Source organism: Priapulus caudatus, unplaced genomic scaffold, assembly GCF_000485595.1.
Source record: "Priapulus caudatus unplaced genomic scaffold, Priapulus_caudatus-5.0.1 Scaffold178, whole genome shotgun sequence".
Classification (NCBI taxonomy): domain Eukaryota; kingdom Metazoa; phylum Priapulida; class Priapulimorpha; order Priapulimorphida; family Priapulidae; genus Priapulus; species Priapulus caudatus.
Genome location: NW_014577239.1, coordinates 217,410 through 235,132, shown reverse-complemented (window position 1 = coordinate 235,132; position 17,723 = coordinate 217,410). Strand labels below are relative to the sequence as shown.

General features: G+C 46.8%; 3 protein-coding genes across 3 annotated transcripts in view; 2 read left to right on the top strand and 1 right to left on the bottom strand.

Moving 5' to 3' along the window:
• Positions 1 to 3,750, top strand: part of LOC106806766 (myb-like protein AA) — a 17,867-nt gene extending 14,117 nt beyond the window's left edge. Inside the window, exons 2-3 of the mRNA XM_014808828.1 lie at positions 1,627 to 1,738; positions 3,707 to 3,750. Coding sequence (XP_014664314.1) covers positions 1,627 to 1,738; positions 3,707 to 3,725 — 131 coding nt within the window. The 3' untranslated portion in view covers positions 3,726 to 3,750. The remainder of the gene's footprint in view (positions 1 to 1,626; positions 1,739 to 3,706) is intronic.
• Positions 3,751 to 7,302: 3,552 nt separating this feature from the next.
• Positions 7,303 to 8,346, top strand: LOC106806762 (homeobox protein B-H2-like). The gene is made up of 2 exons (XM_014808823.1): positions 7,303 to 7,313; positions 7,962 to 8,346. Exons 1-2 carry the CDS (start codon positions 7,303 to 7,305, stop codon positions 8,344 to 8,346), a joined length of 396 nt encoding a protein of 131 aa, XP_014664309.1.
• Positions 8,347 to 13,535: 5,189 nt separating this feature from the next.
• The window catches only part of LOC106806761 (probable ATP-dependent RNA helicase DDX31), a 139,054-nt gene continuing 134,866 nt past the window's right edge, over positions 13,536 to 17,723 (bottom strand). Inside the window, exon 16 of the mRNA XM_014808822.1 lies at positions 13,536 to 14,091. Coding sequence (XP_014664308.1) covers positions 13,797 to 14,091 — 295 coding nt within the window. The 3' untranslated portion in view covers positions 13,536 to 13,796. The remainder of the gene's footprint in view (positions 14,092 to 17,723) is intronic.

Sequence of the window (17,723 nt, the reverse complement as noted above, 5' to 3'; positions counted from 1 at the left end):
GAGTGATGGATGGATGATATGGATGGATGGATGGATGGATGGATGGATGGATGGATGGATGGATGGATGGATGGATGATCGGATGGAATGGATGGATGGATGGATGGATGGATGGATGGATGGATGGATGGATGGAATGGATGTGAGGTATGGATGGATGGATGGATGATGGATGGATGGATGGATGGATGGATGGATGGATGGATGGATGGGATGGATGGATGGATGGATGGATGGGATGGATGGATGGATGGATGGAATGGATGGATGGATGGATGAATGGATGGATGGATGGATGGATGGATGTGATGGCTGGATGCGATGGATGTGGATGGATGGATGGATGGATGGATGGATGGATTGGATGGATGGAGTGTGATGGAATGGATTGATGGATGATGGATGGATGGATAGATTGGATGGGATGGATGGATGGATGGATGGATGGACGGACGAACTAACAGAAGGACGAGTGAAATAAAGTATGCAATGATGCATAGATAGACATTTACAGATAGATAGACCGTGAGGAAGAAATGAGCTGACACGGTAGATGACGAGTCGCCGACACTGCCCGCTCTCTATATGTGTGGGTATACGATGGGCTGGCACGGATAAGTGCAGCTGATTGCAGCAAACACTCTGATGACCCGCGCGACGGAAGCGACGTGTTTAGATTACTCGCGAAAATTGACAAAACCTTCAGTCGTCCAAATATGTACCTAAACGAGGGGAGGAAAGCACCTGGCCTGCCGTGCGGACACAATAGCTGCGCGTAACCCGCCGCTATGTCGCAATACAGTGCATTAGACTCGCGACTATTGTGTGCATGCGTGTGTGCGGACGGTACATGTCCGACATGATCGCGCTGAAAACTTTCCCCTGAATTTAGAACGCGTAAAAAATATGCGGTTCTCAAAAAATAGACACTAGACACCCCTACCCTAATCATTGATAAGTATGAAAATAACTTAATGACGACGAAACAACGTTAACGAATTCAACCCGACGAAATGCATTGACAGGTAGAAGCTACAAAACATTCAAACGGGTTAAAAGCGAACAAGCACACATACGCGCACAGGCACGTGCACACGTACACGCACGCAACCGATACACTCACGCACACATGCATGCATACAGATTTACGCACTTCATCTAAAAAGATTTACGTCACGGGCATGTAGCGGAATTGACAATGAACATAAGCACATTATAATATGAGCAATTCGCTAATACAGTGTTAATGAAACGGCAATATAAGCGAATAATAATTATCATCGTCGTAACCATGGCGGAAACGGGTTTGTGTGCGTGCGCGTGTGCGTGTGCATATTGTGTTTTGTTATTGTTGTTGTTGTATTTGTGTGTGTGTTTGTGTGTGTGTGGGTGTGTGTGTGTGTGTGTGTGTGTGTGTGTGTGTGTGTGTGTGTGTGTGTGTGTGTGTGTGTGTGTGTGTGTGTCTGTGTGTGTGTCTACTATGCGCGTTTGTGTGTACGTGTGCGTAGATGCGTGTGCGCGCGTGCGGCCTGTGTCTCCATGTGTGTGTATTTGTGCGTGTGCATGTGCACGTGCTGTGTGGGTTGACCGTCTGTAACGTCGCGGTTTTCGCCACGTCTCCTGCAGGGCACACGAAGCATGACGATCCGATCTCATCTAGCAACGACAGCAGAGAAACCCTGAAGATGAAGAAGGCGAGGAAAGCGAGAACGGCGTTTACAGACCATCAGCTAAATCGGTGAGAATTTCAGCCCTTCGCCGCGAACAATTCTTCTTCTCCGTTTATGAAACCATCGCTCGAATACACCTTGTTCCCGTAGAACTCGTACGTCATAGACGGCGTGCGTTACAGGCAGACTATAGCATACTACCTGTTATAGTGCGACTGCGTGTTTACGCCACTGTATTGTTTATTATCCCGTATGTGATTATCTAAAGCTCAATCCTGTTTGGAGCGTCTACGCGCGGGGATTAAATCCCCCGCGTATTAACACCTGTGCGAGCGAGGTATTCGACTGCTTTTTATGTTATATATGATATGTGTGTGTGTGTGTGTGTGTGTGTGTGTGTGTGTGTTGTGTGTGGTGTGGCGTGTGTGTTGTTGTGTGTGTGTGTGTGTGTGTGTGTGTGTATGTGTGTGTGTGTGTGTGTGTTGTAGTTGTGTGTGTGTGTGTGTGTGTGTGTGTGTGTGTGCTGTGTGTGCATGTGTGTGTGTCTGTGGGTGTGTGGTGTGTCGTGTGTGTCTTTTTCCGTGTGTGTGTTGGTGTGTGTGTGTGTGTGTGTGGGTGTGTGTGTTGGATGTGTGTTGGGGGGGCCATCCTCTCCGCTCGCCGCGTGTCGCATACACGCTGCGCGTTAACCGAGTTTTGATGCTTACTCACCTTTAAAGGTGGCGAAACATTTTGATTATGCCAGCTGTTGGCCTATTAATCTGCGGCTGTCGGCGCGGATCCGCGTTTCCCACGTATGAAGCTCACTCCGCGCGTGTTTGTCTTATCGCTACAGTTACCGATTAAGAGGCTATGTCCGAACGAATATCGCCGCCGGATGATTTCCTCACGATGTCAGCTTCATGTATTTTCCCATGACCGCGCCGCACTCGGTGGATGATGCTCCCACCTAGTTCGCCAACACGAAGAAACTACACTAAAACGTTAAGCATGCGGTTGAACTCTTCACGACACACACAACACACACACAGCACACCACACACACACACACACACACACACCACACACACAACACACACACACACACTCACACACACTCACACACACACACACACACACACACACACACACACACACACACCACACACACACACACACACACACACACCACACACACACAACACAACACACAACACACACACTCACACACACACACACACACACACACACACACACACACACACACACACGCTGTGGTGAGAGGCCAGCCCCGCCCAGTGTTGTGTGATTTTATGTGGCCATGTTTGCGGCTAAAACTGCAGGAATTTACGGTGATGCTTCTATATATATGCGTTTCACGTTTACGTTAAAGCTGATTATAGGTGATTATATGCGTACGCGGTGTGACCCGCAAGCATTTCTTCCCGTGGTCGTGCACGACCTTTCGCACATCGCTGTTAATTGACAGCAATGTTGATCTTCCTCTATACACCTGATATTACGACCTTCTATACTCTGTACACCTCTTACACTTGTATACCGCTCTATACTCTGGTACACCTCTATCTGCTCTTACACCTCTATACACCTGTATACACCTCTATACTCTGTACACCTCTATACACCTGTATACACCTCTATACTCTGTACACCTCTATACACCTGTATACACCTCTATACTCTGTACACCTCTAATACACCTGTAATACACCTCTATACTCTGTACACCTTATACACTGTATGCACCTCTATACACCTGTATACACCTCTATACTCTGTACACACACTCTACTTGCAGCCTGTATACAACTTCCTATACTCTGTACACCTCGTATACACCTTATACACCTCTATACTCTGTACACCTCTATACACCTGTATACACCTCTATACTCTGTACACCTCTATACACATGTGTCTTGCATTGCGGAAATACCAATAAGTGCATAACCTTGAGATTTCCTATTCTCACATCTATCGATGTGTCTGTCGATATAAACTTTATGATAACACGTTCTTTTTCTTGCAATTGGTAGGCTTGGAGTCGAGTTTTGAGAGGCCAGAAGTACTGTGAGTGTTCAGCACAGGATGGAGTTGGCGCTACGCTTTATCTCACTGACACGGCAGTGAAGACGTGGTAAGCCAAAACCAGACGGTAAGTGTACGCACGTCTCTAATATACAGCTAGACTCTATGGCAGAGCACTGCGTAGGCTAACTACATACAGGCTAGTTTGTACTGGCTAAACTCACATACAAGGCCTGCAAATCTATTGCACTACTTTTAAGGGTATAGAGTTGTTGTGGCACTAGTCTCTCGAGTCTAGCTTTGTACAGCCTAACATTATTCAGGAGCATTTATAACACTAGATTATTAATGCAATGCAGAAATTAATCGAATAAATTAAATTCTACGCGCATAAAACTATATTGTCTGCTTATCATGTAATATCAGGTTAATGTATTATATTAATTATAGAGATCCCTGAACTATATCGCGCATATGCGCATGTACTCGCACGCCATTACCTGCCTCGCGCGTCCTTGCCTACACCACGATTACCTGCATTGTGTAATTAGCCACACACACAATTGAATTAGCTATTAGTACTGATTTGAGCGTGCGGGGACATGTTGCGGTAACGTCAGCTGCTGATCAGATTGAATATACAACCTTCCTATTTAAGTCAGTCATTTATTAGTTCTCTTTATACGGGGCCAAACTAATATTTCAGTACACCTATTGTCACAATTCGTGCGTCACATTCTGAACGAATTAGCATGGGCGAATACCGGTTTAATTATAATGATCACGCTACCTTATAAGGCAATATGTATATGTATATGTATATGTATATGTATATGTATATGTATATGTATATGTATATGTATATGTATATGTATATGTATATGTATATGTATATAAGTGTGTATATGTATATGTATATGTATATGTATATGTATATAAGTGTGTATATGTATATAAATTACTTATGCATGAATCCGTGCGCCGACAATTTGCTCTCTGAAAAGATTAATTTCTAACTCTCTACTTTTTATTCTGGATCCGATTGACGGTTCAGCCCATAATTACCATTTCAATATTTCTCATAAATGTTAAACAGACCCGCGTACGTGAATGGCGATATTGCGTCGCTCGCTTGTCTTCTTCCGCCGCCGGGCTTCTCGACTCCTCCTCGTCCCACTCCGCTCGTCTGCACCCTGGCGGCACGCACGCGCGCATCGGGACCTGCCCGACGAAATGCCGACGTTTTCTGCACAGGAAATCACTCTAACTGCATATAATTCACGAGCGCTTCCGACTCGTTTTGCTTTATTATTACTATTAATTACGACCACCATAATGACGACAGCTTCCTGACATGCAGGCGCAGTGAGTCGATGCGCTATCGGCACCGATCGTCAGCAATCACGCGGGGGTGGGGTCGAGGGGGAGGGGCAGCGAACGACAATCCCCCTCCCCCCGCGCAAATCATTCCGCGGAAGGAGATGCAGTGACAATGGGTGCAAATATCGGATCTGATAGAAGATGCTAAGATGCGCATAGTTGGTGCTCAGCTTTACGGATGCGGCAGCAGCAGATAGTCGCGTCGACGGCTGCTGCATTTATGCTCGCGGCCGCGGCGGAGGCTGGGCGCACACAATGCGCTGACTCCCCGCTCATCGTCATCAGCGAACGAGATGCGCTTCTTCGCACGATGGTTCGCACGCTTATTCAATTAGCGCAAAGAAAATAGCCGAATTACGGTGGCTATTCATATAACTAGCCGCTTATGTACCTAGGTGACTCGGTGTGTGTGTGTGTGTGTGTGTGTGTGTGTGCGTGTGTGTGTGTGTCGCGTCTGTGGGAAGGTGATGGGCGTCACGGAGTTGTGACTAGGGGGAGGCAACGCGTCATGGCTGCAGCAAACATCTAATGCGCGCGTTAGCATCACGTTATCCGAGTTCTCGCATTACGAGCCAACCGCATTCCATCTGAACCGAGTTTTCGTGCGATATTGAATATTCGGGGAATTACGCTCTGAAATATCCAAATCTCGATGGGCCAGAAATAGCTTCACGTTAGTTCTCCCCCGCTTCACACTGCATGTCCGCACGTTGCCCCCCTCGCTGACTCCGCGTAGTACTGGTAATATGGGGCAGCTTCCTAATTAGGCTGATTTGTTTAGTCGTGCACTACGTAAGCGCCATCGTTTGGCAGCGAGAAGCGCAGCACAGTTTAGACCTCTACTCTTATCTCGTGCAGCGCTCCGTGGAAAAGTCGGCTGCCTGGGTCCGGCTCCCTAGACCCCTCGTACGATTACGGACATAATCGCATGGAAAAACTGCGCCTTTAATTCGTTGCGCGGATTTAATATTTAATATGGCAATTATATTAATTTGTATTAATATTTTAACCCGCTGGGCGCGCGGGGGGGTGAGGCTGATGGAGAGAGACACGCGGCGGTGGGATCTCGTCACGATAGCGGCAAGGCGCGCCGACGCCGCCTATACGACACGCCTAATGAGCCGATAATCCGCAAGCTTACATCGACAATGTTTCTGGCCGCTTTCTGACTGGCGGCACTCGTCTCCTGGGAGACAGGGCCGCTCGGCTTTCTCGCGAGAAGAGCGCAGCGGCGGCAGACGCCTCTACGTATCACACGCACGAGAGGAAAGATGGCGGCCGTTTAATTTCGTCGCACAATGCAGATACGTGCGCGGAAAACTGGCGCGGCAGCTCGCGTATGCGCGTACGAGAACGTCGGCGCTTGTCCAGGAATCCAACGTGTAGTAATTGCTGAAATTAATATAATGAGCTACAAATTTGAAAGCGCATAATGCCTGCTATTCACGATATCGATAAATTATGTAATAGTAACGTTTTCGCTAAACCGTTCCCATTGTGATGTAAGCTGTCGCTTTCCTTTCAAGTTCAATATTCGTAGATGCTTATGCTGATGAAATTGTTCGTATATAGTTTCGACTGTCTGCGCGAGCCAGTCTCCAGTTACATTAGTACATAATCTTGTAATATCGTTTAGAACGCTTCGTATATCTAAATTCTAAACGATCCATCTGATCGCGGAAATAAGAGCATGCGCGCCGATCGATGCGTCCTGCCTCCCTCCGCGCATCCAGCCGATGAGCAGCGCAGCCTCCACTGCGCATGCGCACTCGCGCCGCGCGCTGCTGCCGGCTAAATGGTGCGTGGCCCGGCTGCGCGCAAATTTCCTGTTTCAACTCTGCATACATTTCCCCGCGTTTCACTCATTTTCTACTCGGCTAAACGGGAAGCGGCACATTTTAGCATGATTTCCACCCCACTAGCCGCGCCAGCGCTTGCATTGCTCTCACCCGCCGCGGTGGACGGCTGCCGTAGCGGGCCGCGGCCTCATACAGCGCCGGCGGCAAGCCGTGCGTGAAATAAGATGGAATGACGACGAAGCGACGCGGGATTTGCATAATTCTCCATCGCATCGCATCTCGTCAATGGCGGAGCAGTGCGATTAAACGAACATAAATGCGCGGCCCCTGTACACCGGCCCGCTAAGACGAGCGAGCGAGACAGGCATGAATTCGAGACGGCGAGCGGAAGGCGTAATTCGAACTGTTTAAAGATACGAGAGGAAATGAATGCTTGGTGAAAGCAGACAAACAAAATGCTACTGAAAATGTTAAAAAGATTAAAGAGACGCTGCACGGATCCGCAGTAAAATTACATCCTTCTCCGATAAAGCAGCTCACCATTGAAATGCTAATGGTAATTTTTCTTTAATAAATGCGCGATCATCGAAGCAGCGCGCCATTATAAAATAGCGAGGCAATTTGCATGAACATTCAACACACGTAGCCATTACAGATGCCCGACCTCACCGCTGCCTCCTCTCCCATGAAGCCAAGCGCTGCAGATGTGCGCATAATATGCGAATTTCTGCACTGCAGTGAATCCGCAAGCCTTCACAATCTAAACGCGTGTATACGATGGCCAATATTCGCCTGACACGCGTCCACCTTGTTACAGCCGATAAGCACGTTGTTAGTAACACGTGTAGGGGGTTATTTATGTATATATATATATATACTATAATATATATAAATTTATATGTATATACATAAATATATTAAGATATATTAATATTATAATAATATATGTTCATTAATATTCGAGATTCTCTCGCTGTACATATATGTAAACGCTGCTGTAACGTCACGTGTTATCGCGACGTATATTATTATCATCACTATTTCACGCGGATAAATAATGTTCGCGCCGTATTCGCTGTTGCAGGACCAAGTGGAAGCGACAGACGGCCGTCGGACTGGAGCTGCTGGCCGAGGCGGGAAACTATGCGGCCGTGCAGCGTATGCTGCAGAACAACCCGTACGCCTGGTACTCGCCTGCCGCCGCCGCCGCCGCCCACCCAGCCGTGCCCGGCTACACGCCCTCAATGCTCGACATGTACTACCGCCAGGCGGCGGCAGCGGCGCTGCAGCGGCCCGTGTTGCCCGGATCGATGACGTCAATGTCGTCGATACCGCGACTCTTCAACTTCTCGGCGGCGTCGCACCTGCCGCAGCCGCACATGCCGTCACCGATCTACGGAGCAGCGCGACCCGTGACGAGTGTCGCTAGCTCGATCGCCGCCGTCACGGACCCGCACAGAACGAGCTGAACAAGCGAGTCGCCATGAGCCGCCATGATGCACCCCCATCACAGATGTGTCACGAATGCAGCGTGTATAGTGTTGAGTCGACAACGGTTGCCTGTAAAACTCTTTATATATATATATATATAATATATATAATAATAAATACAATATATATATATAATATATATATTAAATATATTTAAATATATATATAAAATGTATATATATATATATATACATACTATATAATATAATACCGAGCAATGTTCTCGAATCTCGTAAGGTAGTTATCGATGGAAAGGTATTGCAGTGTTGCTCAACGTTGAAATACGAGCTGTAATATATATAAATACAAATATAAGGTGCACCGATAGAAGGTATATATAGTTGGACGGAATCTGCAATAGATCAACCGTGATTCAGCGCAAATCTGCACTCATGGGTCCATCGATACTGTCCGGCTACCGCGCGTGTGTAACGAAAGCTGAGTGTAAAATAGAATCGACGTAGTAAAACAGTTAGTTAATTGCGTCCTGTACATAATGTGAATGTCGTTGCCATATTACTGAGATCGAATTGCCGGTTTATTGTGTAAAATTCTAAAACGCTATAAATGTATATTATCGCGTGAAGTATAAAATAAGTACGATAGCCGTGTTTCTTTAACTTAACGTATTTCGCTCTCATCAAGAGTAGAACAGCGAAAAATGAAAGCTTAAATATACGAGTCGCTGGGCCTGACGTTGTGAAGATATCTACCACCGTATGACGCGTCATCCCGCGCTTTCTGTAACACAGCAGCAGAATACGTCTGCCTGCACAGTGTCCCGAGGTAGAGACACTCATGTTCAGAAACCTTCTCCTCTCGCTATATAACGCCAATCCATAGAGAATCAAAAATGCGACATTTTCGGAGCAAAATTAAACAAAACTGAGGAAATCAAACTCGAGCGAAATGCTAATAGATTAAATACGCCTATGAAATGCGAGACGGTGCCACAGCGGCGACTGCGTGACGTCACGCTCGTGCCGCGCGCGCAAGCTTTGTTGTCGAATAAAGACAAATCACCGATCACATTTAAAGCAGAGTTTTGTGTATAAATTATGTATTAGAAACGAAATCATAATTATGTTAATGTCACGCGGCGATGTTATGCGGGTGTATATCGAGCGGTTGGCGACATGACGGGTTGGCGGTCCGCCCCTCCTTCCCTGCCGCGCGCGACGCGAAGTCATGCATCGACGTAGTGTCACGCAGTCGCGGCGACGATTGTTTTTGTATGCAAATCTGCGCTTTATTTATGTATATATTATGATTTACTATCGAATAAACGTTCTTTGTATGCCCCAGAAACGGAAGGAAGCGGTGTTTTATTTATAGAGCGTCAGCCCGTTTATGGGCGAGTCGTTGTCCGGGCGCTTGGGCAGAGAATGAAAGCGCGGATGCGCGGGCCATGCGGATCAACCAATCACGCAAGCGGCAGCAGACGATGGAGCGTGACGGGCCGCGAGGCGATGTCCGCTGACGTGTACGCGTGCACGCGCGGCGTGGCACCGACTGTGAATCCGCGCCGCGGGGACACGTTGATCGATTATCTGAATTTCGGAAATGAATTTTCGCTCGCAGATGAATAGAAGACCGATGCAAAACGTGACGCGAAGCCAGCCTATGGCAATGAGAGATAGAATAATAATCGCCAGGCTCCGCACATGAGCAGCATTGTTGTCATTATCACACACACCATAGAATTACCCCACGTAACGATCACATTGGTTTAAGGAAAACAGGAGATAATGGAAAATCAGCACGATAATAATATATCTATATATCTATAGAAGATATATAATATTTTTTGTAATATAGCATAGGCACGCACGCACGCACGCACACACAGACACGCATCGAAATAAATACACACACACGCGCGCGCGCGAACGCATACACACACACACACACACACACACACACACACACACACACACACACACACACACACACACACACACACACACACACACACACACACACACACACACGCACACAGACGCACACGCAACGCGAACGCACGCACGCACACAGACCAATATATATATATATATATTATATATACTATCTCTCTCTCTCTCTCGTCTTCTCTCTCTCTCTATATATATATATATATATATAATATAAGAGATTTAACCATACAATGGCTGTGCTTGTGTTAGAGGAAATCGAATGTGCGGCAGTCGTCGTCATCCTAATATACGTCTTCAGCTTGTCATTTGTTAGCATTTGTCATCCTGCTGCATGCCGCTCCCGCGTCAGCGTGTCACGCCTGTCCAAACTCGGCGTTCGTCCACCATTGCGTAATATTTGCATGAGAGGACAGACGCCGGCGGCAGAATATTGATGAGTAACAGCGTTATTAACGAAGCATACAAAACACATGCATTAGCTAAGCTCGCCTCTCTTATGGCTTCGTTAATTAGACACATTTAGCATCACAATAGCACTTATTCATGAGTAAGGAGCGTAGAATACATACAAAGAACAATCGCCGGGCGAGCCTACACGGATCGCGAGCCATAGATCGATCGATTCACAAATTCGATATAGGTGAATTATTATAGTCGCTTCATTCATATTACAGAAGACGAGGGAGGGAAGGTCGGGTAAGAGATCAAAAAGTCGTAGAATAATATAAATATTAAGTGAATATTATAAGCCTAACGAATATAAAACAACAAAGTAAAATGATCATCAAACAAAAACTATAATCACGTAATTATAAAAGCCGCGACTTGAATGAACACGTGAGCGAGCTGAAACGTGGGCGGTTTAACATGGGCGAACGCAATTCGATCGTCACACTTTTACTTGTCCCACTGCAAACTGTGCAGTTTGCCCTTGTTGTAGGACCGGAAAAGCCAAGGCATGGCCATACGGTCGCACATCGCAGCCGTACTGCAGCAGAAGAGTTACATGTGCGATAGAGTGTCAACGCCACAACTCTTGCGTCGGGTTCCACTTATCGGTTTCATTTCACGAGGTCTCGAGCGTGAGACCCTTCGTAACCCCTTAGCGGATTTCCACGCGCCACGCTCACACCACGCAGCCGCTGTCAAAAATGCCGCCGCCCCCGCGGCTGGATCCGCGACATAATAGTGCACAGAGGGAAAGCTACTTTGCGCGGCGTACGTGCCACGCGCGACATGTGTTTGAAAGCCGAATTGATGCCCGCACTCGATACGATAAGGCTATAATATAAATGGACATTTGGAGCAGAAAGAGAAAGAGGCGTACGTCCGGGTATACATCTAGCGAAATGATTGCGAAACGTGAGACGACGGCGCCCTGACTGCGACTTTTTAACTGTTGCTATGAGGAAAGATACGAGATGTGGGCTGCAGGAGCGCGGAGAGTCAGCGGTGTAATCTATCTGTCGTCGTTAAAAAATTATAGGCACGTTTTGGAATGCTCATAGACAACATACCCTAAGCCTCACGCTCATTCAAACGTCCCTGTTAGAGACATAGCTAACCTTGCGTCTACGTGTTTTGGCTAGAGGTAATCTCGCAAACACTGTCGGGATAGTGGACAGCAAACGCCTAACATAGAGAAGAGAGTAAACATTTCCGGACTGCTTTATAGACATATAATAAACGGTTTTGTTTGCCGCAAAATTAGCAGGTTGCCGATGAGCTTATATGTGCATGATCACGTTAACAACCGAAGCCTTCATTGAGCTACGATTAGTTGCAACGGCAGACGCATTGGCTGGCAAGCTTTTCTTACTCTGTAGCAGTAGGGCCGGAGAGTTTTCCCACTCAATAACCCTAGTAGCGCTTCTCCGCCCACCCTTAGCCAGACTTCTCCTATTCACTGGGGGCTGTGGGGTGGCCGGTAGCAGGCTTGGCCGCCACCCTAGTAGGCTTCTCCCGCCACCCTAGCAGGCTTGTCTCGCCACCCTATACCCATGTCCCTAGCAGACTTCTCCCGCCACCCTAGTAGGCTTCTCCCGCCACCCTAGCAGGCTTGTCTCGCCACCCTATACCCATGTCCCTAGCAGACTTCTCCCGCCACCCTAGTAGGCTTCTCCCGCCACCCTAGCAGGCGTCTCCTATCACCCTAGTAGGTTTCTCCCGCCACCCTATTAGGCTCCTCCTGCCACCCTAGAAGGCGTCTCCCATGACCCTGGAAGGCTTCTCCCGCCACCCTGGCAGGCTCCTCTCGCCACCCTAGCGGGCTTCTCTCGCCACCCTAGCAGGCTTCTTTCGCCACAATAACTTGCTACCCTAACAAGCTTTGCTCGCGCACCCTGGCGGGCCTCACTCATGCGCGCTGTAAATGGATTAACGAAATTGCTAATAAACGCGTAACGAGCTTGCGGCGGCCGCGCCGGCCAGCGCCGAGCATTAATGCGGGAGTAAGCACTGTTGAGACAACCATTATCAAACTAATGAAGGAATAAGCAGCGTAATGGCATTACAGCGCAACAATGACTGAAGTGGATTAGGGAGGATTTGCGGCGGCTGCTACACAAACACGCCGAGTGGCGGAGAGGGCCAGTGTATGGAGCGGCGGGTGCGTGCGGCGAAACTGAAGCGCGATATTGGAACTGACAAGGATGCACGCGGATGGAATGCAAGAAACGATGAGTATATAGGAAGCGTGCGAGAACTGATGATGAATCAGGAGGGATAGAAGAAATGACGAACAGATATGAAAGGTGCAAGAAATAATGAGGATGGAGGAGGGATGTAAGCAATGATGAGCATATAGGAGGGCTCCAAGCAATGCTGCGCATACGGGAGTGATATAAGCAATGTTGCGCATAGAAGAAGAATGAAGGCAATGATGACCATATATAAGGGATTCAAGCAATGCTGAGCATACAGGAAGGATCTAAGCAATGCTACGCATAACAGAGGAATGAAAGCAATGCTGATCATAGCGGAGGGATGCAAGCAATGGCGAAGATATGGCGAAGACTCAAGAAATGACACTATAAGAGGAAAGGTGTTAGTCATACAGAAGGTGATCGGGATATGGAATGAATGTAAGAGAATACACAGCTCTACACGATTAGGCAGTGTATGACTATACTCTGGTCCAATAAAATGGTGTAATTGTATAAGCAGTTTACAAATAATTGTATAAGCAGTTTACAAATAATTGTATAAGCAGTTTACAAATAAACAGGAGCAGTGAATACAATAATGTAATACGGTAAAGTTGCGCCACGATAATAACAAGTTTATTACAGAAAACGAACACGAACACATAACCGCTGCATTTAACTTATACTTATCTGCATATTAACACTATTAATAATTGATCGTGAGTTCATGAAGACAAAAACCTATTCAATGTTCACGCAGACTCTGATCATTTAAAATACAGGAGCTGTTACAGCGGCCAAATCATTTGATGCCGCTACGCATTAATTAATAAGTGCTTCATGATCAGTAATGGAAGCAAGGATTAGCAATCAGCCTGCGGTTAGTGATGCACTTTTGATTTTCTTCGTTGATGACTTTCCTACTTGCTTTTTCATATAGACTCGACGACCTGCGATAGCCTTTCTGTCTTTTACGACCTTGCTGCCAACTTTATGAACTGCTTTCGGAGCCAATGACTTCGAAGACTTCCCACGGTCAGACAGTCCACTCCCAAACTCAGATACGGAATTGCTGGAGCGACCAATGGGTACGCGGTTGGCATCAGACATCTGCAACCCACTCGGCCTGGGTCTTGACTTGCCAGCTTCAATATGCAATCGCTTTCTGGAACAGATTAAAATATTTTGATTAAAGAATGGTTATGAATTTTAAAACAGGAACCTGACAACCGATGGTGCCCACAGAGTGCAGTTTTGTTAATAGCGAATAATGAACGCTATTTCACCCTGTGTTCATCCAACAAAATGCGGTTGCAAACGTGAGAATGGAAAAAAATACCAGCTTCTTAGCTTGTGTATACCTCAATACGCACGTATACACACGCACACGTATGCACGCACGCACGAATATATATATATATATATATAGAGAGAGAGAGAAGACGAGAGAGAGAGAGAGATAGTATATATAATATATATATATATATAGAAGGGATAGATATTTATATGTGGTGTGTGCGTGCGTGCGTTCGCGTTGCGTGTGACGTCTGTGTGCGTGTCGTGTGTGTGTGTGTGATGTGTGTGTGTGTGTGCGTGTGCGCCCTGCTGCTTGCGCGTGTGTGTGTGTGTGTGTGTGTGTGGGTGTGTGTGTGTGTTTTTAGTGTGTGTGTCGTGTATGGTTCGGCGTGCGTGTGTGTGTATTTATTCGATGCGTGTCTGTGTGTGGCGTGCGTGGTCGTGCCGTGCCTATGCTATTATTACAAAAAATAGATATGATATCTTCTATAGATATTATAGATATATTATTATCGTGCTGAACATTTCCATTATCTCCTGTTTTCCTAAACCAATTGTGTACGTTACGTGGTAATTCTATGGTGTGGTGTGATAATAGACCAACAATGCTGCTCATGTGCGCGAGGCCTGTGGCGTCATTTATTATTCTACTCTCCTCGATTGCATAGGCCTGGCTCGTGTGCACGTTTTGCATCGAGTCTTCTATTCATCTGCGAGCGAAAATTCATTCTCGAAATTCAGACATAATCGATCAGAGCGTGTCGGCGCGGAATTCACGAAGTCGGTGCAACGCGCGCGTAGCACGCGTAACACGTCCAGGCGGACTCGCCTCGCGGCGGCCCGTCACGGCCATCGTCTGCTGCCGCTTGGCGGCTTGACTTGCGTTGATACGCATGGCAGCGCATTCCGCGCTTTCATTCTGCTGGCCGCAAGCCGCGCCCGGACAAGCGACGTCGCCGCATAAACGGCTGACGCTCTATAAATAAAACACCGCTTCTTCCGTTTCTGGGCATACAAAGAACGTTTATTCGATAGTAAATCTAATATATACATAAATAAGCGCAGATTTGCATACAAAACAATGCGTCGCCGCGACTAGCGTGGACACTACGTCATGCATGACTTCGCGTCGCCGCGCAGGGAAGGAGCGCGGCGGACGCCCAACCCGTTCATGTCTGCACCACCGTCTCGATAATCCACCCGCCACTAACATCGCCGCGTGATCATAACCAAATACATTATGATTTCGTTTCTAATACATAATTTTATACACAAAAGACTCTGCTTTAAATGTGATCGGTTGATTTGTCTTTATTCGACAACAAAGCTTGCGCGCGCGGCACGAGCGTGACGTCACGCAGTCGCCCGCTGTGCGCGCCCGTCTCGCATTTCATAGGTTCGTACTTTAATCTATGAGCATTTCGCTCGAGTTTGGATTTCCTCCAGTTTTGTTTTAATTTTGCTCCGAAAATGCTGCGCATTTTCTGACTTCTCTATGGATTGGCGTTATATAGCGAGAGGAGAAGGTTTCTGACATGAGTGTCTCTACTCGGGACACTGTGCGGCAGACGTATCTGCTGCTGTGTTACAGAACACGCGGCGGATTGGACGCGTCATACGGTGGTAGATATCTTCACAACCGTCAGGGCCCAGCGGACTCGTATATTGTAAGCTTTCATTTTTTCGCTGTGTTACTTTGATGAGACGAAATACGTTAGATTAAAAGAAACACGGTATTGTCGACTTCATTTTATACTTCACGCGATAATGATACATTTATAGCGTTTTCAGAATTCTTAGCACATAAAACCGGCAATTCGATCTCAATACATATGGCAACGGACATTCACATTATGTACAGGACGCAGTTAACTAACTGTTTTACTACGTCGATTCTATTGTCACTCACGCTTTGCCTTAACACGCGCGTAGCCGTGACAAGTATCGGCATGGACCCATTGAGTGCAGATTTGGCGCTGAAATCACGGTTGACTACTAATTGCAGATTCCGTCCAACTATATAATACCATTATCTATCGGGCACGCTTTATTTGTATTACTATAATTATAATTACAGGCTCGTATTTCAACGTTGAGCGCAACACTGCAATACCTTTCCATCGATAACTACGCTTACGGAGATCCGAGAACATCTGCTCCGGTATTATATATATATAATATTATATAATATATTATTATTATAATATTATTTATTATATATATGATATATATATATATATATGATATATATTGTATTATATTATTAATATATATTAGATATATAGTAATATATATAAGATTTTACAGGCAACGGGTTGTTCGACTCAACACTAACACGCTGCGCATTCGTGACACATCCTGTGATGGGCGGTGCATCATGCGGCTCATGGCGACTCGCCTTGTTCAGATCGTTCTGTGCGGGTACCGTGACGGCGGCGATCGAGCACTAGCGACATCCGTCACGGCGTCGCGCTGCTCCCCGTTAGATCGCGTGATCGGCCACCGAATGTGCGGCTGCGCGCAGGTGCGCAACGCCGCCCGAGAAGTTGAAGAGTCCGCGGTATCGACGACATGACGTCATCGATCCGGGCAACACGCGGGCCGCCTGCACGCGCCGCTGCGCCCCGCCATGGCGGTAGTACATGTCGAGCATTGCAGGGCGTGTAGCGCGGCACGGCTGGGTGGGAGCGGGGCGCGGCGGCGCGAGGGAGTAACCAGGGTAAGCGGGTTGTTCTGCAGGGCATACGCTGCAACGGCCGGCATAGTTTGCCGCCTCGGCCAGCAGCTCCAGTCCGACGGCCGCTCTGTCGCTTCCACTTGGTCCCTGCAACAGCGAATACGGCGCCGAACATTATTTATCCGGCGTGAATAGTGATGATAATTATATACGTCCCGGCGATAAACACGTGACGTTACAGCCAGCGTGTTTACATATTATTACACGCGAGATGAATCTCGAATATTATTAATAACATATATTATTATATATATTAATATATCTTAATTATATTTATGTAACTATACTAATAAATTTATATATAGTTATATATATAAAGATATATCTATAAAATAACCCCCTACACGTTAGTTTCACTAACAAACGGTGGCCTTATCTGGCTTGTTAACAAGGGTGGACGCGTTGTCAGGCGAATTTGGCCATCGTATACACGCGCGTTTAGATTTGTGAAGGCTTTGCGGATTCACTTGGGCAGTGCAGAAATTCGCATATTCCACTGCGCACATCCATGGCATGCGCTTGGCTTCATGGGAGAGGGACGGCCAGCGGTGACGGAGTCGGCGCATCTGTAATGGCTACGTGTGTTGAATGTTCATGCAAATTGCGCTCGCTATTTTATAATGGCGCGCTGCTTTCGAGATCGCCGCATTTAATTAAAGAAAAATTACCATTACATTTTCAATGGTGAGCTGCTTTTACTCGAGAAGATGTAGAATTTTACTGCGATCCGTGCAGGCGTCTCTTTAATCTTTTTTAACATTTTT